Source organism: Glycine soja, chromosome 7, assembly GCF_004193775.1.
Source record: "Glycine soja cultivar W05 chromosome 7, ASM419377v2, whole genome shotgun sequence".
NCBI classification, from domain to species: Eukaryota; Viridiplantae; Streptophyta; class Magnoliopsida; order Fabales; family Fabaceae; genus Glycine; species Glycine soja.
Window position 1 is genome coordinate 15,370,852 of NC_041008.1, and position 21,165 is coordinate 15,392,016.

Here is a 21,165-nt window from a genome sequence, read left to right on the forward strand (position 1 = left end):
AAGTTGGTTAGGTCAGAACAAATGTTAGGCGTTGAAAATTCAAGAGATGAGAAGGAAATTGATGTGGTAACTCTTCATCCCGTGCTTTAAAAGCAATTTTGTCTAAAGCATATATAAAAAAAACTTCCATTATTAGAAGAATTCAAACCTTAATTTATCGTATTATGAAATATTATTCTATTTTTTTATCCATAAGAATCAAAGATAAATATAAAATACACACTTTACTAGCGCAAAGAACAAAAATAAAATAAGAGAGAAACAAAATGGAAGTTGCGTGTCTCAAAGTGAGAAATAGAAGAGATTTATAACTGGGAAGGATGTGTAAAAAATCAGGGAGTCTCTGGGTTATTAATTGCTCGTCACCATAAATAAAACTTGAAGTTCATATGGAAAGTACATATACAGCTCAGTGATTTCCTTCCTTCCTTTATGACTGACTACAAATGAATGAACACATACAAATATACCTATATTTATGTATTCCCACGGATTCTATCTACAACCCGCCATCTCCTCTCATACAACAAAAAACTAAGAAAAATCCATAGAAGACGAAAGGCTGCTTTAAGTTACATATGTAAATGGCCCTTCCCTTTATCAAACTCACAGCAAAACACGTGTCTTTATAGGCTTGAGCTTCAATCCCATGCTCTCTGGAGAAAGAAGCTCAGGAGAGATGCAAGATGGACTAAGCGGGCTTCTTGGGCTGTCACTGAAATGGCATGGCCTATACAAGCCATATCCCATTAAAAAGTACTCCATAGGGACCAGCATTGCATGTGGCTGTTCCTCTGTAACCATTGATCCGCAACCCTGAACTTCAACCAATGCAGTGTATCTCCTATCAAGTTTTGAAGTCATATGAAGAGCCTCCGAATGGAAAGGAGAACTGTCCCCGACAAAAATAAGCGTACGACATTTTAATCTCTTCAATCCTTCCGTTATGTCAGGTCTCCTACAAGTTCGCAAGTGCACGTAAATATGATAACTCAGTTAAGTATAGGCGTGTGCGTGTTTTGATAAACTTTTCCACAAGCATTTATAGGAGAAGCAAATAAATATGGTGAAGCAAGTGACAACTATGTAGCAGCTCTTACTCATTGATAGCCTGAAGAAACCGAAAGACATTGATGCCCTTTCTCTCATCTAGTAGCTGGAAACAAAACAAGAGAAAGAACCAGCAAAGTGAGGTAAATGCAGAAGATATAAGAACAAAGGGTAAGGAAATCAAATTCATATTTCAGCTATTAGGCAGCAGCACAAGGGGAGGAAATAAATTAGCTTAGCACTAACTTTTCTGCAAGCTTGAACTATCTCTGATTCTGGAAATTCAGCATTACCACGAACTTCCTGTTACCAGGAAAACTCGTAAATACTGAGTAAACTAGGAAATACAAGAGAGGTAAGATCCTTGCATTACAATACCTTGCTGAAGTACCGCTGGAGCAAACACTCTTTCAACAAGCCACACACACCATAGAAGTATAGCAAATTTGACATCACCTAAAATTAGAAGCAGTCTTAGTTTAGTAAAGCTATCAAACTAGAGAACTCATGAATGCATATTGTCTGCAGGCATTTGAAAGGAACCTTGTTATAAAACCATTCAGTCCAAGAAGGAGATTTGCATAAGGGAGATACAAGTATTAAACCAAGAACACGCTCCCTATATTTCGTCTGCATCAAAATTACATAAAATAAGATTGATTTCATATCAAAATTTATTACCCATAACTAAGTTTTTAAATAAAAAAAAAAAGACTACTAAGAATTGGTTAAACAGGCTCCTCCCCCCTCTCTTCAAAGTCAAATCAGGTACATACTGCAAATAGCGAAAGGATATAAGCACCAGACGATACTCCCATACACATCACTGCACCAAGCCTGAACAAGAAAATAGTTCATGCAATCAGTAAATATATCACATATATTAGATTTTCCCACATTATATGCAATATTCTCTTGGTCCCTTTTAATTTCAGGCATAACTATGAAAAGAACCACAAAAGATAGATCACTTTCTATGTTGGATCTGTTCTCAAATACATGGAACAATTTCAAAAAATGAAAGCTAACAATACAAAAAAAGAGAGAAATTGTATTGTAGTTACCGAAAATAATTGAGAACCTCAATTATTTGATCTGCTAAGTCTTCAGCAGAAGGGACTGGATCATCAGAACAAATTGCAGCAGCTCCCAACTACAAGAACTCTTGTGGAATTTCCAGATAAACTATGTAAATAAAAATATTCAGTTTTAAATGCAATAAAAAGTGCATTCAAGTAGATAAACTTACAAACCTCATGCCCAGGAGGACTGATATGATAGATGCAGAAGTTGTGAAGAAGCAAAGAAGTTGCCTCTGGACAGAAAAATAATCCTTGGAAACATGACATATCTGCCTCAATACATAGAAACAAAATAATGCCTCAGGTTTTCATATTAAGTTAAGAGGATAGAATCAAACATACACATACAATCATTAACATGTCCAGAAAAAACTAAGCAATAAATTTTAGAACAGCAGGGAAAAATTATGATTCTTAACATTTTAAACAGAAGTAATTGGCAGCAAGGAAAATGAAATGACTCCACTTACAATTTAGCGCTATATCTGGATAAGTGATCAGAGCTGGTTTTTCTTGATCCCCACAGACTATTACAGATACAGAACCACAGCCAGTTTGAATATGATGTTCCTGAAATAATATTCTTATATAAGCTTATGAGAAAAATAAAGGGGGGAAAAAAGAAAGTGGGGGCAAAGAAGCACAAAAATTGAAGCAAACTTTTGGAGTGAAAAAAGAACATCCCTCTAAAGCAAGGATATCCTTTATTTTGTATGTACTCCATCCGAGTAACGAACAGAAAAAATGTCCAAATTATTTAATTCCTAGCATTGCTGCCCATGTGCCCTTACCCGTTTTTTGGATGACCCCAACTAACAAGCAATAGGCCAATAGCATATTAACAAGAGTTTGAAAAAAGATAGATGAAATAAGTACTGCCAGATTCCAATCATTGTATGTTCAATACAAAACAAGGTAAAGCTAGTGAAATGAGGACATTATCTTAAAATGTTTTATAAAAAAACGACTTTACCTAATCCAATAAATAACCGATACATATATAAATTATAAAGCATCAGCCAAAATTGGTTCAAGTTCAATAATGATCAAAAGGCTAAGAAAGGCATAGCTATGATTCTTATAGACTGTAATGCACTTAGAAAGAACCGATAAGACAGAAAACCAAAGCAAAAAAGATCCAATTCATTCAAAGCGATGAACATCATACAGGAGGTTAAAGAAAAAAACCCTGACCCCACCTAAAAAAACAAAAAGAAGAATAAAATTAAAAGGAAAACAACAAACTGTGTGTAAGAAAATAATAACAAAGTTTCCCATATCATCTAAATCGCACCAAATACGGCAAATGCAGAGGTGAAATCCATTTCTTCCAAAAATCACTAAATTAATCCATATTTGCACACGTCTTAAAAGTACCGAGCTGTAAGATTAGACAATACTACTCAGTAGTATAGGAAGCCTGATATTAAAATAAAATATAAAAAAACTGAAATTAAAAACCAAGGACCAAATGAAAAAAATTCAAGAGGATCAAATATAGAAATAGCTCAATGTAATAAAAGGACAATCACAATTCACAAAACTATGAGGCATGTATAATATATGGAATGGGAAGATCAGCCACCACCTGACATATTAAAATCTCCATAATCCCAATGGATTGGGGTTGTAAAACATACACCTTTCAAAGGAAGAACACAATGAAATGAAAATAGGAGAAGAAAACAAAACATCCCCTTGATGAATTGATAAACTAAAATAACCCCAATTGTGTAAAAGTGCTAAGGGTGCTTCAGGAAAAAGTTTCCACAGCAAAAAGAACCCATTTGGAGAAAGTTTGGAACTTGAAAGAGAAAGGAAGAAAAGAAGAAACCTTTCCGCCGAGAAAGATCATCTCCATGTCCACTGAAACGGATTCAGCCATGGGTGGTGTTGGCTGCAGCTCTGCCCTGTATTCTTCTACTACTTTCCTCTCTTCTTCTTCTTCTTCTTTTTTGATATTGGTTTATGTCATCAATGGGTTATGTGATGCAAAACATATATAGAAAGAGAGAGAAAGAGAGCAAAGAAGCAAAGCGGTTGTTCGTTTGTTTCTCTCTCTATGTGGCTTTTGCGTTGAAACATAACATTAACCTACGGTTAACCACCACCGACGCATCTCTGTGACTCATGTCAATTTTTAACCGTCACTTCATACTTCGTCCTATATAAAAAATAAAAAATAAAGAAAAGTTATCCTTTCAGCTAGCAACAACAATGTCCTCCTGTGAGAAAAAAACAACAGTAATGGCATAATTTAAACTATAAAAAAATAATGTCATAGTTGAATTATGGGTATTTTTTTAGTCGGACATAACGATATCCTTTAACCCACCAGATCAAATCTTGTTTGTGTTTTTCATTATCATTGATCCAAATTTTTTTACACATAATAAAATTAAATATAATTTTTTTTCTAAATATATTATGTTAAAAATCAGGATGCAAACATATCTTTATGATTTTTTTAACAGTACTAACATTTTTCTACACAAGTTTTTTAGTTTATTTCTTAAATCAATGTCTTATAATCAGTTATTAATATTTTCTTTAATTATTAACCCCTTATTAAGCAATTTGTGTATATATTTAACAAAGTTTCACCTCAAAAGATCCTTGAAAAATCATTTTTCCTTTCAATCTTGATTGTAGCGTCATTAAGAGTATAATTGGGAATTAATAAATACTTTGCAACACACAAGATTTTATTTAAAAAAAAAAGATTTGTAGAGATCAAAACTTGAGGAATTAAGGATTAATCTAATCGAATTACTAATGGAGATTGTTTCATTTTCTTATCTTCTCTCTCCCTCGCTGGCTTCCTCTATTCTTGTACATGTATCACTAAATCCCTAAATTCTATAAATGTTATTACATTACATTAAAATCTGATATAAGGAAATTTGCTCCTCTTAATGATTCTACTTTTGGGTGAATTAAATCCAAAAAGTAATTTAATTATTTATATATTTATTTTATTTTTTATCTTACTTTTAGAGCTTTTATCAAAATACAAAATTCGACCAAGTTATTGTTGAACCTTTTTTTATTAGTATCAAAAGTTATGGTTGTACATAAATTATAGGTTTAAATAGATAAACATAAAATACTGCTGTGTAAAAAGTAGTTGCTTATTGCTGATCCAATCATGGCATGTTTTATCTTTTGTCGGTGCCATTTGTCTTCATTCAGGTAAATTCTTTGCTTTTTTTGTTTTTGTTTTTTGAAGGACAGGTAAATTCTTTGTTAACCTGCATACCATTCTACAAATGCTATAATAACTCACTTGAGTGCAATCCAGATTCTTGTCATTTTACTCAGCTGCTTTCTAATACTGAGACAATTCTTAAAGTCATATGAGATCAAGTTATAACTTTCACACTTTTACACATAATATAATACAAACTATCATTTATAAAAATGCATCCCGTATGTAACTTCACACTAACTTTTAATCGAATGATATAAAAGAACCTCTAATGCTGTTTGTTAGATACGGTACATTCAGCGACTAGTGCTTACGCAAATGTTTCAAGTTTTCAACATAGTTATAACGAACATCCAGATTAAAGAAATAAAAAAAAAATCTTATTAATAGAATATTTGCTATATTAAAAACATAAACATTATTTGATAGGAGCTCAATTTTCATGCATGGTTATTTTTAAAATGTTAACTAATCAGAATTTATCCTAAGTTTGACATTTAAAGTAAGAACCTTAATATAAAAACTCATATTTAAGGCAAATATTTTTAATACTATCCACACCTTATAATTAAATTCATTTAATAATTATTTTTGACATTTACTATTTCTTAACCTATTTGTAATAAAAGGTATGTTGTTAACTTTCCCCATTTTATAATAGAAGTGTAGAGCATGAGGAAAAGGGTGGGGAGACTTTTGGTCTGAGTTGGAGGCTAATGGTTGGATGTTCGAAACATACATAAACGACACTTGTTCAATTCCATTCAACAACCAAGTATTCACGCAATTCAAGAATTGAATTCGTTAATATTTTTTCTTCTCTTTTATCTGAATGGCGAAGCAGAGGCAAGAAGACGGGAAGAAGGGCGTGGTCGATCTCATGCCTCTTTTCGCCAAGGAACTCCTCGCCGGTGGCGTCGCCGGCGGCTTTGCCAAGACCGTCGTCGCTCCTCTCGAACGTGTCAAGATTCTCTTTCAGGTGCCTCAAGATTCTTACTTTACTTCATACTCCTTTTATTCCTTTTCCTCTTTTGGTGGTAGAGGATGAAGTGAGAGATAAGTTGTGAGTTCGAATCACCAGCTAACATTTGTCTATAAAAAAAAAAAAATGAAATCTTATTTTCTTTCATATTCAAAATTTTCTTTATTGCAGACGCGAAGGACGGAGTTTCAGAGCACAGGGTTGATTGGATCAGCTGTTAGAATTGCGAAAACGGAAGGCCTTTTGGGTTTCTACAGGTTTTTCTGACTTAAGTTGAAACTGTGATCATGATGACCATCATTATAAGTTGCAATTGAATTAACCATCTTTCTTGATGAGTTGCAGAGGAAATGGAGCAAGTGTTGCAAGGATTATTCCTTACGCAGCTATTCATTATATGTCCTATGAGGAATACCGCAGATGGATTATACAAACTTTTCCTCATGTTTGGAAAGGCCCTACCCTTGACCTTGTGGCAGGCTCACTCTCTGGAGGCACAGCTGTACTTTTCACTTATCCACTTGACTTGACTCGAACCAAGTTAGCTTATCAGGTAAGATGAACACCCAATATGCTTATGGACACCTAGTGAGAGAGATAAAAGTGAAAAAAAAAAATGTTTTATAGGTAATGTGATTTGAGAAATGAAAGGTGTTTGTTAAGTGTATACAAAACATGAGTGTCCATGTATGATCACTCATCAAGTAAAGTGTCTTATCATCACTTTACTGGGGTCTGGGGGGTGTTAGGAACTGGAAGGAAAGGTTTTACCTTGCGCATTCATTTATACCAATTATTTGCATTTGAAACTACAGATTGTTAGTCCAAAAAAGTTGAATGCTTCGGGGATGGTTAATAATGAACAAGTTTACAGAGGGATCCTTGATTGTCTTGCAAAGACTTATAAAGAGGGTGGCATCAGGGGTCTCTATCGTGGAGTGGGTATGACTTCAAACCACCTTATATCGTTTGTATCATACTATATCACTCTTGCATTGGTAATGCAAAACTCTTCATTTTGTTCATGGCAACAGCTCCAACTCTTGTTGGAATATTCCCATATGCGGGTTTGAAATTCTACTTCTATGAGGAAATGAAGCGCCATGTCCCTGAGGAGTACAATAAAAGCATCATGGCCAAACTCACGTGTGGATCTGTGGCAGGGTTATTGGGTCAGACCATTACATATCCTCTTGAAGTGGTTAGGAGGCAAATGCAGGTAAATTTACTTCATCCGATCATCCAGATAATGATTGGTAGATATCAAATTAACTACCATTGTACAAAGTTGACAACCGTCTGGCCAGGTTCAAAAACTCCTGCCATCGGATAATGCGGAATTGAAGGGGACTCTTAAATCTGTTGTTTTTATTGCCCAAAAGCAAGGCTGGAAGCAACTGTTTTCAGGGCTGAGCATCAATTACATAAAGGTGAGAAAAAATCATAGCTTATTAATGTAACCGACACTAAAATCATTCTGTGTAGCTAAGTGTTGATTTTTGTAATTCAGGTTGTTCCATCTGTTGCCATCGGCTTTACAGTTTATGATAGTATGAAATCATACCTGAGAGTTCCATCAAGAGATGAAGCTGCAGTTGAAAATTGAAATGGTAACCAACAAAGGAATAAGATGGACATCCTCGCCGGAATAATATAAAATGATCCCCTTCCCATTTCAGCCTGCTAACACCCCCTAGACTTCAAACTGGCTTCTTAGTCTCTGTCGATTTGACTGTTATTTATACATAATGGTAGTGCATTCTTTCAAGTTGTACAGCGAGATGGAGCTTATATTCCATCTTCAAATAGGATACTACATATACTTCTGTACACCTTACCAAGGAATGACCCCTTTAGATTCGGGTCTCATTCATTTCATCATTTGAGGAAACATCATGTCTGTTGTTTAGATAGGACAAACCATGTACTTATAAATAAAAGATAAATTGACCATTTTGAATGTGCAAGTAGAGAATCATTTAGAAATGTTGATATTAAATATCCCTTCACTGCATTTGGTTTATTCTAAGCACTCGCCAGATTTCTATTACCTTGCAGTTTTCGTGGGCTATTGTTGTTCTCAATTTAATACGCAATGATAAATAAGACATCTACAAATTACTTAGGGCACAAAATGTCTTGTATATACTTCAGGATTCAACATCACAATATACTCGTGTTTGTGTGGGAAGGAAAGGTTGATCTTGCAAGTGTTACTATTTAAATAATGGGGACAAAAAAGAAAACTCTCCATATTCCATCTATAGGATGTAGATGGTATCTAAATTGTAGGCTACCAGAAGCACATTCGTAAGAATGCATTATAGTATATTCCAGGAGCCAACATAAAAAAATATGCAGCATCCCAATTATTGTTAGATGGAAATTTAGCACACTATCAGCCGCACAACCTTTACTAACAAACATATACAACAGAGAGAAAGACACTACACAGGTCAATTCATAGATGGAACAAAAATTTCTTTGATCTGCCCGACTATGGATTTGAACTTTACATTTTTGGCAGCAAATAAGAAACAATCTAGCAGTACAGCATCAATCAATAGTATGTACAGTTGAGTACTTTTACCAACACTACCAATAATCTCCACAGGAGCATTTTCCATCTTTGAAATGATGGAATCGCTTGTTATCCCTAACAATTAGCTCCCTTCCAACAATATTTGACATAATTTTGATTGCATTGTGGCAGTCCCCACAGATACGTAGGTTCTTGATGATTCTAAGTGTAGTCCTTGGTGGTGTACTGATGAGACCATAAGCAATTGCCAAACGTTCGCTATGATATTGCAAGGCCTTCTCTTTTTCCTCCTCATCAATGTCATGGAGGACATATCTTGTATCCGGCACATAACCTGCTTCCCTCATCTGCCCACTCAAACCTCCCAATTTCTCATGATCCTCTTCTTTATATGGTATAGAATACCGATACTCAGTCGCCCTATTCTTCTCCTCTAGCATGTTAACATCAGACTGCTTCTTTCTTGGAGGTGTTGGAAGTTTATCAGCAACGGCTTTTGAAGGATCAAAACGCGTTAACAACTCCTCCGCACAATCTTCAAGATCTAAATCTCCATGAATTCGTGCAAATTTTCGAAGAGACTCCCAAGCCTCAACTCCAAACTCAATTGGTATATTCTCAATGAACTCCTCAGCTTCCTTCAATTGACCAGCATTCCCCATAATGTTAATAACCTCCAAGTAATGCTCCATGCTAGGAACAATTCCATACTCCTTCATGGACTCAAAGTGTAAAAACCCTTCTTCCACAGCTTCTGCCTGTGCACATGCAGCCAAAACCAATTCAAAAGTTTCCCCATCAGGTGGCACCCCTGCTTGCTTCATCTGCTGGAAAACCAATAAACCATCACACCCTAAACCATTACTCGTGTACCCACCAATCATCAAATGCCATGTAGCCATGTTTCTGTCCAGCATTTGATCAAACACTCGGCGTGCATTCTTCACACTGCCACATTTGCAGTACATCCCAATCAATCTGTTGCTCAATTCAACGTCCCCACGAAAGGCCGATCTTCTCAGAATTTCATGGACCCTTTTCCCCGATTCAAGCGACCTCGTATGCTCACACAAATTCAAGAGCGCGAGATAAACGCGATAATCAGCCACAGCACCTTGACCCATGAGTTCCAATACTTGATCGAGGTTACCCTCTTCACAGAGGGCCACCAAGTCCACATTCAAGGGGTTTTGGTTTTGATGGTCGAGCTTCAATTTCTGTTCATTGGGATGTTTCTCCTTACGCAAAGGAGTGATTTTGTGAGTGGAACGACTGCCGGTGTTGCCGTTTCGACGCCTGCTAGCGTCGGGAACCGTGTAGGTACAGAAAGGAACGAAGGAAGAGGAATTGGTGAAGACTGCGCGTGGAATGGAAGCCATTGATGCGCGGAGTTTGAGCTCCATGCTTTCTGCTCTGCTAGTGTTCCAGCAGGTATCGCTAACAAAATATCTGGTTTATGGCTTCCGACACCATCAATCGTGAAAAAAATTATCAAAATTACTTCATTTTTTTTTTTGGACAAAATTCAAGATAAACTTGTCATGTTCTTTTAATTCAAATTACGTTTTTAACCATTTCATATTACAAGTGATCAAAACTTTAAACGATTGTGTATATATGTATACGTATTATACTTAGAATGTTTATAAAATGAATTATATATATAGTTCTCCAAAAATTGTCACGATTCAGTTTTTTTAATTTTAAAGATTTATATGATTTTTTTAAGAAAACTAATGTCATTTGTACTTTTAAATCTTAACCATTAATAATAAAATTTAATCATTAATATTTATTTCATATAAAATTTTATATTATATTTCGATTAGTGGTAAATAATGAATTGAAAGACATTCTTTATTTTTTCATTCCATTTTTTTTTAATTGAATATTCAATTCACAATTCCAGATGAAACAGAAGAAGGATTTTATTTTTTAATTCCTATCAAAATTTATGTAATAGCAAAACAATTTTAGATATAAAATATTAGTTATTTTATATAATATATATGGATATTTTATATATATATATATATATATATATATATATATATATATATATATATATATATATATATATATAACTAATTTACATAAAACATTTGATCACATATAGGTGGGTTTCTTCTATCTGTAAACCAATTATTTTTGTGTTTTAGATTCAATTGAATTGAAAAATCAGGTAACAAAATGAAAAGAAATAAAAATGTGAATTCATTAATTAGATATTTTATAATGAATGAAACATAGACTCCAATCAATTGTTTGGAAAAAAATGAAACAAAATATTATCAAATCTCAATTCTTATATCATTCTTATTTTAAAAACATTTTATATATTATTTATTTAATTTTCTTAGTTTATACCTACAAAGGTAAGTTTGACACAATTATACGCTTCTCTCGTTTATATATTTCCACGTCAATGGTGGATGATGAGAAATTCAGGTGAAGTGTGAAGCACACATTCGATTGATGGCTTAAATGTTTGAATATTTATATTTTTTTTAGAACTAATTGAGTTAATTGGGCCGTTTAAATAAAAATGAAAAGAAGGTAATTTTAATTAAAAAGAATTTTTGAAATTGAAATAGAGCAAAAATGTGAAATACTAAAAAAAAAAACACAACAAATGTACACATTCTCTTACCATAACAACCTATGGAATCGGTACTCGTTATGATGATAAACAATCATTGTTCATTACTTGTACAGTACAGATAAAACAACTACCAGATTTAATGGGTACAACAACAATATAGGAAGAGAAATTCCCTCAATACAAACAAACATATTTCATTTCATCCTCCAGCATTTTTTTTATTACCTACAACTGTTTGGTTGCCTTTTGCATAGAGTTCAGCTGTTAAGTTATGCTACTCTAATTGTAATGCAAGAGCTTGCCTTGCCACCCTCATCCCTTTATGCTGCTACTCGCACCATAACCCATCATCTAGCAGGTCATCAGGGCACTCGATATGCAGAATTTGTGTAGTGCCAGTTATTTTTTATTTGCTATATGAAAAGATGCACGAATTCTCCTCCCTTTGTGCTCATGGCACCTTTTTCTTCCTTTAACTGGATGTCTTGTACAAGTGGAGCCATCATTTAATATGATTCCACATATATTGGTGTTTGTGATACTCTCATCAACAAGTGTTTGTGGAGGGTCTTCCACATCATTGCTGACATTATTTTGGTATTTGTATCCATTGTCCTTTGTTTGAATAGATGCTGCACGAATTCTCCTCCCTTTGTGCTCATGGCACCTTTTCCTTCCTTTAACTGGTTGTCTTGTACAGGTGGAGCCATCACTTAAGAGGATTCCACATATATAATCTGTGTTTGTGAGACTTTCATCAACCACTGTTTGAGGAGGGTCTTCTAAATCATGGCTCTCTGACATGGGTGCCCCTATTATTGCTTTGGCAGTGGACACATTTGTTCTCATTCCTTTGTGTTCAGGACACCTCATTCGTTTTTCAGCTGGTGGCCTTGTACAAATTGAACCATCACCCAGCGCCACTCCACAAATTTTACCATTCTCTTGTTCCTGAATGGCACCAGTGATATCTTGAACTAACCTAGGACGAGATCTGTTAAAGCTGAATAGTCGAGATAGGAGATTGTTATAGCTGCTGCCATTGTCTGCTTCATCTAACTTGATTGATTTAATTTGGATGCCCACTTGCTTCTGAGTGAAAGGCAGAAGAGCTCTGGCAATATCTGAAAGTGTTCTAGTGCCTGAAGCAATTTGATGGAGCTTTTGAAGAATATCATCAGGCCTCCGGACACAATTACTTCTTGTGTTCCATGCATAATCAAATGTACTGAGCAGCTCAGTTTCTGTTCGCAGGGCATCTTCCTTGTTTTGCATCTGTTGAACACAAAAGTATTGTTTGCTCATGAAAAATTTGCATTTCTTATTCAGTAAGATGCATATGTGCATTCCTTCAATCTTGTGAGCAAAATTTCACAAAATGCAACAATCCACATCAAGTGTATCATTTTGTTAACAGTATTTTCTAGAGGTTAAATTAATTTTTTAGTATTTTAATTTGTTTTTTAGATTCAATTTGATCTTCTAATTTTTAAAATCAATTCAATTTGATTTTACTGTCTAAATAACAAGATCAATAACAAGATCAAATTGAACTGATTTTAAAAATTAGAGGATTAAATTAAACCTAAAAAAAATCAAAGTAAACCTAAATAATAAATTAAAGGAGAAAAAAAAACTAATTTAACATTTTTTCAAATAATAATTCTCATCACTTCATTCACCAGAGGTACCGAGCATAGACATAACTAGGATTTCTCAAATAGATCCTATTTTACCAATTTAGCTTTGGCCCTTCATGCAGATAAAATTATGCCAGTAGACAAAAAAATTACAAATGATGAGCACTATACATGTGTAATTTGAAAAGACTTACAGGAGCCCATCTATAAAGGATTGAGAATCCTTGTGAAAAGACTTGCTGAAACAAGTGGAGAGAAGAATCCTCCAAGTGGTCCCCATTTCCGCCATAACGCCGGAGTCGTTCTCTCACATTTTCAGTTTGTCCGAGGTAAACAACCACTATGCGGTGACGGTGAGGGACAAGCTTGTAAATTTTACGCTCTGACACTGATGCCGCAGCAGCTATTCCAAGCTCATAGACTCCTGGACCCGATTGTTGTGGGAGGTTATGAATCCTGTACTTTGAACACCCTTCCTTTCCTTTCGAATGGTCTTCCCAATCACGAGGGCCAATCAGAATCTGAAACCAAAACCAGTTTTTTCAAAGCTCCATTCACATAATTAATTAACTAAGACACATACAATACCTTCCAATGGGAGAAGCTAGAATCATGTTTTGTGCGGTTGCATTGCTCCCTCTTGAACCTGCTCATGCCCAACGCCATGTTGAACAGATGCCCGTTGATAACAATAACATAACGCTCTCTGTGTTGAGAACCATTTAAAGCTTCCAAGTCCAATATTCACACCATCGTCATTTACCAAAATGCCCTTCTTCCCATTCCAACTTTATTTCAAACCCATTAATTATTATTATCATGACAAATGTTAACTAATGTTTTCAAGATATTAGTTAATAAACTAAAAATAAATTTTTTTTATTGGAATGAATAAAATTATTTTATTTTTTTTATGTTTTCTTATGATTTTCATACTAGATATTTTTTTTTATTTCAGTTTCTTTGTTATTATTTTCATCATGATGAGAATATTAAATAGTTTAAAAGAAAATTTGACTAATAATTAATTTTTCACTGTTATAATATATTAAAAGTATTAGAATAAATGAATTAAAATTTCACAATACTAATTAACAAATTGACTTTTTTTATTAGAATAAATTTTAAATATATGTGATTATGAAAACTATAATTCATTCTTTTCAAAATTCTACCTTTTTATCATAAGATCATTTTTATGTATAAAATAAAATAATTACCGTTTATTTAAAGAAATAAAACTATACATGTTTATTAGTAATGGAGGGTGTGCTTCAGCAACAAACAAAAAATAGTAATGGAGGGTGTAACGGACCTTTTGACTTGAATTCTATTTTTACTTAAAATAATTAGATTTAACCTTAAGGAGTACTTAAAAGGAATTTTCTTTTGGGTTCACTAAAAAGAGAAATTTAATTTTAAGAAACATCAAAGGTTTTAAGAAAGATAATATAAGATTTAGTTGAAAAGGATCATTAGATTATTTTAGTGCATGAAAATACTCTTTAATCTTTTGGAAAATAATATTGCTGTTTTTTTAGTGGCACGGAATATAGGATTCTAAAAATATTAGAACTATCATTAATATTAAATATTTAGACCTCGCAATCGGACTTAATTTTTTTTTCAGAGTTGTAAAAATAAATTGAATAATTTTTATTCTTTCAAGCTTCCGGAGCTTATCTTTATTTTGATCAAAGGACAAATGTTTTCTTTAATTTTTTTCATTATATTCCATTGTTCCCGTCGACTAATTAATAAATTAAACCCAATTTTTAATGTAAAGATCATGAATAAATGTTCATTTTGAATGTAGTGAAATCGGAAACAAAATGTTTGTTTTAATTTTATTTTGTTATTATGATATTAGTATGAAGTAATCCTTTTGAAAGTTATAATTAATTTTCATTTGTTGAGAATTATAAACAATAGATATTTTTATTCTAATATGATTTATTACATATTTTAAATCAGAATTCAAATTCTCAAACACTTAGTTAGGAAAGATAAACAACTATCACTCATCTTAATAATTTTTGGCCATTTTAATCCTTGATATTATATATGTACTAACATTTTTAACCGTTCTCTTTATTAAAATTTTACTTTAGTCCTCAATTTAAAAATAAAAAGTAAAACTCACAGCCTAAATTGCATTTTCTAAAGTATGATACTTTAGTCCTCAATTTAAATAGAAATAGCACTAATTTAAAAATTAAAACTTTTATTTTTATAGTCATTTGATCTTTTTCACTTTCTTACGTTTAATTTTTAAAATAATAATTAATATTTAAAATATACTGTAAAATTTTATTTACTTTTATTATGATTGATTTTTTTTTTACTTTTTTTAGAAATTTAAATTCAATTTAGAATTTTAAAACAAGACTCAAGTCTAGTCGATTTATATGGATGTTTACAAGCTAAATCTACTGAAAAAAAGCTCATATTTAATTTGTGATAAAAATTTAAAATTAAAATCCTATGTTTCACTGAGTGAGTTTAGGTTGGGTGAGTTGACCCACTCATTTTGCGATACATAACGAAATTTGATTGAGATTTGGAGAAGGTTGAGTGAGAGGTGGAGAAAGATGAACGAAGGTATAGAAATAGATACAATATTTTCTAAAAACTTAAAGAAAGAAGTATATATTTTTGGGTAAATAGTCATTTTGGTCCCTAAAGTGTAACTCGCTGTCAATTTGGTCCCTGAATCGAGATAAATTGCAAAATAGTCTCTGAAAGTGCAATCTGTTAGTCACGTTAGTCCCTGCCGTGAATGAAGTAGTTAACGTCGTCAGTTTTCACTGATGTGGCACGTTTAGTACCACACAGACATGCCACGTAATGAGGGACCAAAGTGACATTAAACATTTATTTATTTAAATAATGTTTTTTTAATTAAAAAACAATCAAAAGTCACGTTTTAGGTTTTTTTATCAAAAACTTTTCAACTCTCTCAGTAAACAACAAAAACACTCCCACTCTCTCACCTTTTCAACTGTCAGGGACCACAACCCATTTCAACTCTTTGGAGAAGACAAAACCACCATCAACCCTCAACCATCAACCTTCTTCTTCCTCGACTATCATCATCCATCGTCGTTGATCACTTCTCGTCATCGTTTGTCCTCGGCTTCCATCGTTGATCGTTCGAAAACGAGGTTTAAGGTATGTTTCGCCTTCTCTGTTTCTGAAAATTTCCATAATCTTCATTGTTTTTTCTTCTCCATTTTCATCGTTGAGCTTCATTGTTGATTGTTTTTTCTTCCATTTTGATTTTTCTTCTACAGTTTCATAGTTCTAGGGTTTACAGAAATACCCATTTCAAATATAGATGCAAGTTAATCTTTTAGCACTTCATTGTTGTTAGTTTCGTATTGCATTGATATTGGAACTTTATTAGTTAGTTTGATTCTATTTATGTTTCAGATAGGTTTTTAGGGTTACAAATTAGGAAAAATTTGGGGCTTTTATCATTTGGAGCCTTTCATTGTTGTTATTTATGTTTCACTGATATGTTCATTAGAAATATGAATAGTTGCATGCATTGCCTTGAAGAAAAGTGTTGTTCTCTGTTTCAGTTAAGCTTGTATTACTTGGTTTAATTTTCTTCTTCTACTGAGACAGTGGGTTATATGAAGCTGAATATTAGATTTAAAAGTTATTATGGAATTGTTAATGCTTGTGATTTTGACTTATAGTTACTGCATATATGTGTTTATGTTATTGTAGAATGGTTGATATTGAAGTTCAAACTCAATCACAAGTGATACAAGCTGATAGTGAGGGTGAGGCTGATCCTACTTATTCACCTTCATATTTAAGTGGGGATGACGATATATACTTGGATGATGAGACTCTAGCATCGTTTATGTCTAAAAAAAAAAAGCAAAGGCAAGTGTGCAACCTCCAAGTGATGAAGGTAATGAGCAGTCAGACAAAGATTCGTGGCACTCAGAGGAGTTGAAGAGCCCAATTAGTACAGATGATGAGGATGATGAGAAGGCTGTTTTCCCAATTTTTAATCCAAATTCAACCTTTGGTCAAGTTCACCTAGAGTTGGGGATGGAATTTGAAAACCTTGACTTGTTTAAGGATGCGCTTAGAGACTACACAATTCACCTAGGAAGGGAATTTGTTTGGAAGAAGAATGATCGTGAAAGGGTTAGAGCGAAGTGTAAGGAACAAGAGTGTAAGTGGGAGATTTTTTGTTCTTGGAACAAAGGTGAAAAATGTTTCCAAGTCAAAACTTTCAATAGTGAACACTCATGCGCTAGAGTTTTCAAAAACAAAACAGCAAAGAAAAAGTGGATCTCTAAGAAGCTTGAGGCAAAGATTAGGCAGCAGCCAACAATCACATATATACAAGACTTTGATTACTTAAAGGAGGAATTTGGAGTGCAAATTAACGACACCAAGCTATTTAGGTCATTAAAAGAAGCAAGACAGTTGGTGGAAGGTGATGTTAACCAACAATACGCAAAGATTTGGGACTATGCTCATGAGTTACTTAGGAGTAACCCGGGGTCAACAACTAAGATTGATTGTATTCCTATTCCCAATGCTCCACCTCAGTTTCAACGTTTCTATGTATGTCTAGAAGCTTGTAAGTTAGGTTTCAAGGCTGGGTGTAGACCATTCATTGGTCTAGATGGTTGTTTTTTAAAGGGTTATTATGGGGGACAACTACTAGCTGCAGTTGGACAAGATGCAAACAACCATAACTACTGTATTGCTTATGCAATTGTGGATGCTGAGAATAAAGACAACTGGAGATGATTTCTCACACTACTGAGGCAAGATTTGGGAGATTGTAGGCAGCATGGGTGGAATTTTATGAGTGACATGCAGAAGGTACGTGTTTTAGTTTATTGTACTATTATGATTTTTTATATGTTCTTTGAAGGACCAAACTGACAGTAAGTGAAATCTTTCAGGGACTAATTGTTGTTGTTCATGAAGTATTCCCAAATGCACCTCATAGGTACTGTGCTATGCATTTGTGGAGGAATTTCATTAAGCAATACAAAGACTTGGAATTGAGGGGTGTAGTGTGGAAATGTGCAAGGGCAACCACACCTGCTCAATTCAATGCTGTGATGGAGAGGTTAAAGGTGAAAAATGAGAAGGCTTGGCGTTATTTAGGTAAGTGGCCTAAGGAGGCTTGGACCAAAGCATATTTTAGCACTGAGTGCAAGACCGATAACATTACCAACAATGTGTGTGAAGGATTTAATGCAAGCATCTTGAAGTATAGGGTGAAGCCCATTTTGTCATTGGCGGAGGAGATTATATGTTACATCATGAGGACAATGTCTAGTAACAAATTGAAGTTATTGAATAGACAAGGTCCACTATGCCCAATCCAACACTCTAGGTTGGACAAGTTGAAGATTGAAAGTAACAAATGGACACCACACTAAACGGGAGATGGGAAATATGAAGTACATTGCAACTGGAGGTCGCATGTAAAGGTTGACGTGGAGGCACAAACATGCACCTGTAGATTCTGGGAGCTTACATGTTAATATTATGCTAATATTCTTACTTTGGATGAATTAGGAATATTATATCACTTGTGTCTACTATCTTGGAATTATTCTATATACAATAATTATTTTTTGCCTACTGTCTTAGGAATATTATATCACTATATACAATAATTATATCACAATAATTTTATATACATAAACAATAATTATTTTGAAGCTCCAAATACTTAGTTTTCATAATCTCAATTATTTTGCTCCAAATAATTATTTTGCCTACTGGAGAACAACAAAAACAATGCATTGAGTGTTAAGTCTGCACAACTACCCTTAATGGTAGCCTTTCATTTTGTATACAGGAACTTGCCTACCCTTAATGCATTGCTTATTTTTACCTGTTCAGAGAATAGAACTTGTTTAATATTCTGTTTTTGACACATAAAAGATTCTGCCCTTCCCTTGTTTTTGACATTAGGTATGCCATGTGAACATGCCATTGCATGCATTGCACATCAGGTAAGAAAACCTGAGGATTTTTGTCATGGGTAGCTGACAATGGGATCATACAATGCCACATATGAGCATTTCATCAAACCAACACAAGGTGAGGAATATTGGGAACCAACTTCATATGATAGACCAACACCTGCACCAATTAAGAGGCGCCCAGGGAGACCTAAGAAACAGAGAAGGAAGGACACTACTGAGAACCCTTCACAAACTACAAAGTTAAAGAGATCATACCCAATCATAACTTGCTAGAGATGTGGTCATCAAGGTCACAACACAAATGGATGTTGCTATCCAGGTGTTTCACGCAGACCACCCAATTGGATTCCACCACCACCCGATGAGGATGTTACACCACTTATGGTTTCGTGTCCCATGCCAAGTAGTCAGCTTGTGATGATGACATTCATGCCAACTCCTAGACTTCCCCCAAGCAGACATGGTCAGAATCAAGGTTGAAGAAATTTGAAGACTAGTTATGAAGTTGTAATAGAGTAATTAGGATATGTTTTGAACCACTTATGCAATTATGCATATCTTTTGAAGACTAGTTATGAAGTTGTAATAGAGTAATTATGATATGTTTTGAACCACTTATGCAATTATGCATATCTTTTGAACAAATTATGAAGTTGTAATAGAGTAATTAGGATATGTTTTGAACCACTTATGCAATTATCCATATGTTTTGAACAATTTATGTATTGAAATATTCTGGTTAAATTTCTGGTAAAATTTTGGTTAAACTGCAGGGACTATATTTCCTGGTTAAGTTTCTGGTGAGGTTGGTAAAATTCTGGTTAAATTGCAGGAACTATTTTGATTTCACGTGTAACTTTCAGGGACTAAGTTGACAGTAAGTGACAACTTACAGGGACTAAAACAATATAAACGTATATCTTTCAGGGACTAAAATGACAGTTACACATTGATTTTCTGGAACCAATTATACAGTTATGCAGCATTGTTTTTTGACAGATTATGCCCTTATGCAGAACTGAATCTTATGCAATTTTGCAACAAAATGAACATACTAAGACAACAAAATAACATTCCTTAGATTAGCATTACATCAAATTGATTAAAAGCATTCAAGTAGATAACAACATGAACACACTAAGACTCAAATTACATCATTACACTTAATATATATATTCCTAGTACTTGTGAATACATACAAACACCACCATTGACAACAATTGGATTAAGAATATTCCATAGACAATTGTTCTAAACATCTTCATTTCAATCCCCATACAATCAAGCTTTGAGTTAACTTGAGCCTTCCACATTGTCTTATCTTCCTCTCTTCCAAATTGTCTTCTTTGTTCCATGGAAAATGTCCCAAGTGAATCATCAACTCCAAGTGCTTCAATCAATTGATTAACCCAAATAAAGTACCCACAATATCCAACTTCATCCTGAAAAGCCCCAAATAGAAACCCTAAATCAAAACCCCCAATGTGAAATCAAAACCCTAAATCAATAAATGTGAAATAGACATACCTTATTAATTGAACAAGTGAAAAACGCCCTTTCTCTGTTAATATTTGTTCCAGCAACACGCCTAACAGCCCTTCTACCACAACCACAAAAAAGAACAACTTGTGATGAAACTCTTGTTCGAGATGATGATGCATTGCTCCTCTGCGACATTGTTGATAGTAAGAGAGAACGAAATGGTGCGATTTTTGAGGTCTATTGAGATGATTAGAAGTGCAAATATGGAGGAGGAGGAGAAGAGGGCATAAGTTCTATTTAAGGGTTATGTTAAGGAAGAAGAAGAATAGGAGGAGGATATATGAGGGTTTTTTACTTTCGTTTTGGTCCCTCATTTCATTAAAATAAACGAAATTAGAAATTAAAAATCCATATAATCATGTCTGTGTGGCACTTAACGAGCCACATCAGCGATAACTGACGGCGTTAACTACTCCATTCACGGCAGAGACTAACGTGACTAATAGATTACACTTTCAAGGACTATTTTGCAATTTATCTCGATTCAGGGACCAAATTGACAGCGAGTTACACTTTCAGGAACCAAAACGACTATT

The 21,165-nt window shown here is 33.9% G+C and overlaps 5 protein-coding genes across 5 annotated transcripts; 2 read left to right on the forward strand and 3 right to left on the reverse strand.

The window, feature by feature from the left end:
* Positions 1 to 323: 323 nt before the first annotated feature.
* On the reverse strand, positions 324 to 4,239 carry LOC114418899 (protein NDL1-like). The gene is made up of 10 exons (XM_028384442.1): positions 3,967 to 4,239; positions 2,603 to 2,702; positions 2,304 to 2,401; positions 2,115 to 2,203; positions 1,827 to 1,887; positions 1,594 to 1,680; positions 1,429 to 1,506; positions 1,297 to 1,353; positions 1,101 to 1,156; positions 324 to 958 (listed from the first exon to the last, which is right to left on the reverse strand). The coding sequence occupies exons 1-10, from the start codon at positions 4,015 to 4,017 to the stop codon at positions 607 to 609; spliced, it is 1,029 nt and encodes a 342-aa protein (XP_028240243.1). The 5' UTR covers positions 4,018 to 4,239; the 3' UTR covers positions 324 to 606.
* Positions 4,240 to 5,999: 1,760 nt separating this feature from the next.
* Positions 6,000 to 8,275, forward strand: LOC114418901 (mitochondrial carrier protein CoAc2). The gene is made up of 7 exons (XM_028384445.1): positions 6,000 to 6,319; positions 6,494 to 6,579; positions 6,668 to 6,875; positions 7,138 to 7,264; positions 7,357 to 7,541; positions 7,630 to 7,752; positions 7,833 to 8,275. Exons 1-7 carry the CDS (start codon positions 6,173 to 6,175, stop codon positions 7,926 to 7,928), a joined length of 972 nt encoding a protein of 323 aa, XP_028240246.1. The 5' UTR covers positions 6,000 to 6,172; the 3' UTR covers positions 7,929 to 8,275.
* Positions 8,276 to 8,629: 354 nt separating this feature from the next.
* Positions 8,630 to 10,350, reverse strand: LOC114418900 (pentatricopeptide repeat-containing protein At2g15690, mitochondrial-like). The gene has a single exon (XM_028384443.1). It carries the CDS (start codon positions 10,265 to 10,267, stop codon positions 8,918 to 8,920), a length of 1,350 nt encoding a protein of 449 aa, XP_028240244.1. The 5' UTR covers positions 10,268 to 10,350; the 3' UTR covers positions 8,630 to 8,917.
* A 1,194-nt stretch (positions 10,351 to 11,544) lies between these two features.
* On the reverse strand, positions 11,545 to 13,813 carry LOC114418902 (protein EFFECTOR OF TRANSCRIPTION 2-like). The gene is made up of 3 exons (XM_028384446.1): positions 13,695 to 13,813; positions 13,301 to 13,627; positions 11,545 to 12,741 (listed from the first exon to the last, which is right to left on the reverse strand). The coding sequence occupies exons 1-3, from the start codon at positions 13,770 to 13,772 to the stop codon at positions 11,866 to 11,868; spliced, it is 1,281 nt and encodes a 426-aa protein (XP_028240247.1). The 5' UTR covers positions 13,773 to 13,813; the 3' UTR covers positions 11,545 to 11,865.
* Positions 13,814 to 16,842: 3,029 nt separating this feature from the next.
* Positions 16,843 to 17,888, forward strand: LOC114420407. Its single transcript, XM_028386312.1, has 2 exons — positions 16,843 to 16,897; positions 16,999 to 17,888. The coding sequence occupies exons 1-2, from the start codon at positions 16,843 to 16,845 to the stop codon at positions 17,886 to 17,888; spliced, it is 945 nt and encodes a 314-aa protein (XP_028242113.1).
* Positions 17,889 to 21,165: the final 3,277 nt, after the last annotated feature.

Bases quoted from the DNA above. Each gene is read 5' to 3' on its own strand.
- LOC114418899 (XM_028384442.1), bottom strand. From the start codon at position 4,017: ATGGCTGAATCCGTTTCAGTGGACATGGAGATGATCTTTCTCGGCGGA. The intron at 2,703-3,966 runs GTTTCTTCTTTT...ATATTATTTCAG, and splicing joins TGATCTTTCTCGGCGGAAAG to GAACATCATATTCAAACTGG. The intron at 1,354-1,428 runs GTATTGTAATGC...TCCTGGTAACAG, and splicing joins TCCAGCGGTACTTCAGCAAG to GAAGTTCGTGGTAATGCTGA.
- LOC114418901 (XM_028384445.1), top strand. From the start codon at position 6,173: ATGGCGAAGCAGAGGCAAGAAGACGGGAAGAAGGGCGTGGTCGATCTC. The intron at 6,876-7,137 runs GTAAGATGAACA...TTGAAACTACAG, and splicing joins GAACCAAGTTAGCTTATCAG to ATTGTTAGTCCAAAAAAGTT. The intron at 7,265-7,356 runs GTATGACTTCAA...TCATGGCAACAG, and splicing joins GGGTCTCTATCGTGGAGTGG to CTCCAACTCTTGTTGGAATA.
- LOC114418900 (XM_028384443.1), bottom strand. From the start codon at position 10,267: ATGGAGCTCAAACTCCGCGCATCAATGGCTTCCATTCCACGCGCAGTC.
- LOC114418902 (XM_028384446.1), bottom strand. From the start codon at position 13,772: ATGGCGTTGGGCATGAGCAGGTTCAAGAGGGAGCAATGCAACCGCACA. The intron at 13,628-13,694 runs GTATTGTATGTG...TTTTGGTTTCAG, and splicing joins CTAGCTTCTCCCATTGGAAG to ATTCTGATTGGCCCTCGTGA. The intron at 12,742-13,300 runs GTAAGTCTTTTC...TGTGTTCAACAG, and splicing joins TCCTTTATAGATGGGCTCCT to ATGCAAAACAAGGAAGATGC.
- LOC114420407 (XM_028386312.1), top strand. From the start codon at position 16,843: ATGGTTGATATTGAAGTTCAAACTCAATCACAAGTGATACAAGCTGAT. The intron at 16,898-16,998 runs GTGAGGCTGATC...AAAAAAAAAAAG, and splicing joins GATACAAGCTGATAGTGAGG to CAAAGGCAAGTGTGCAACCT.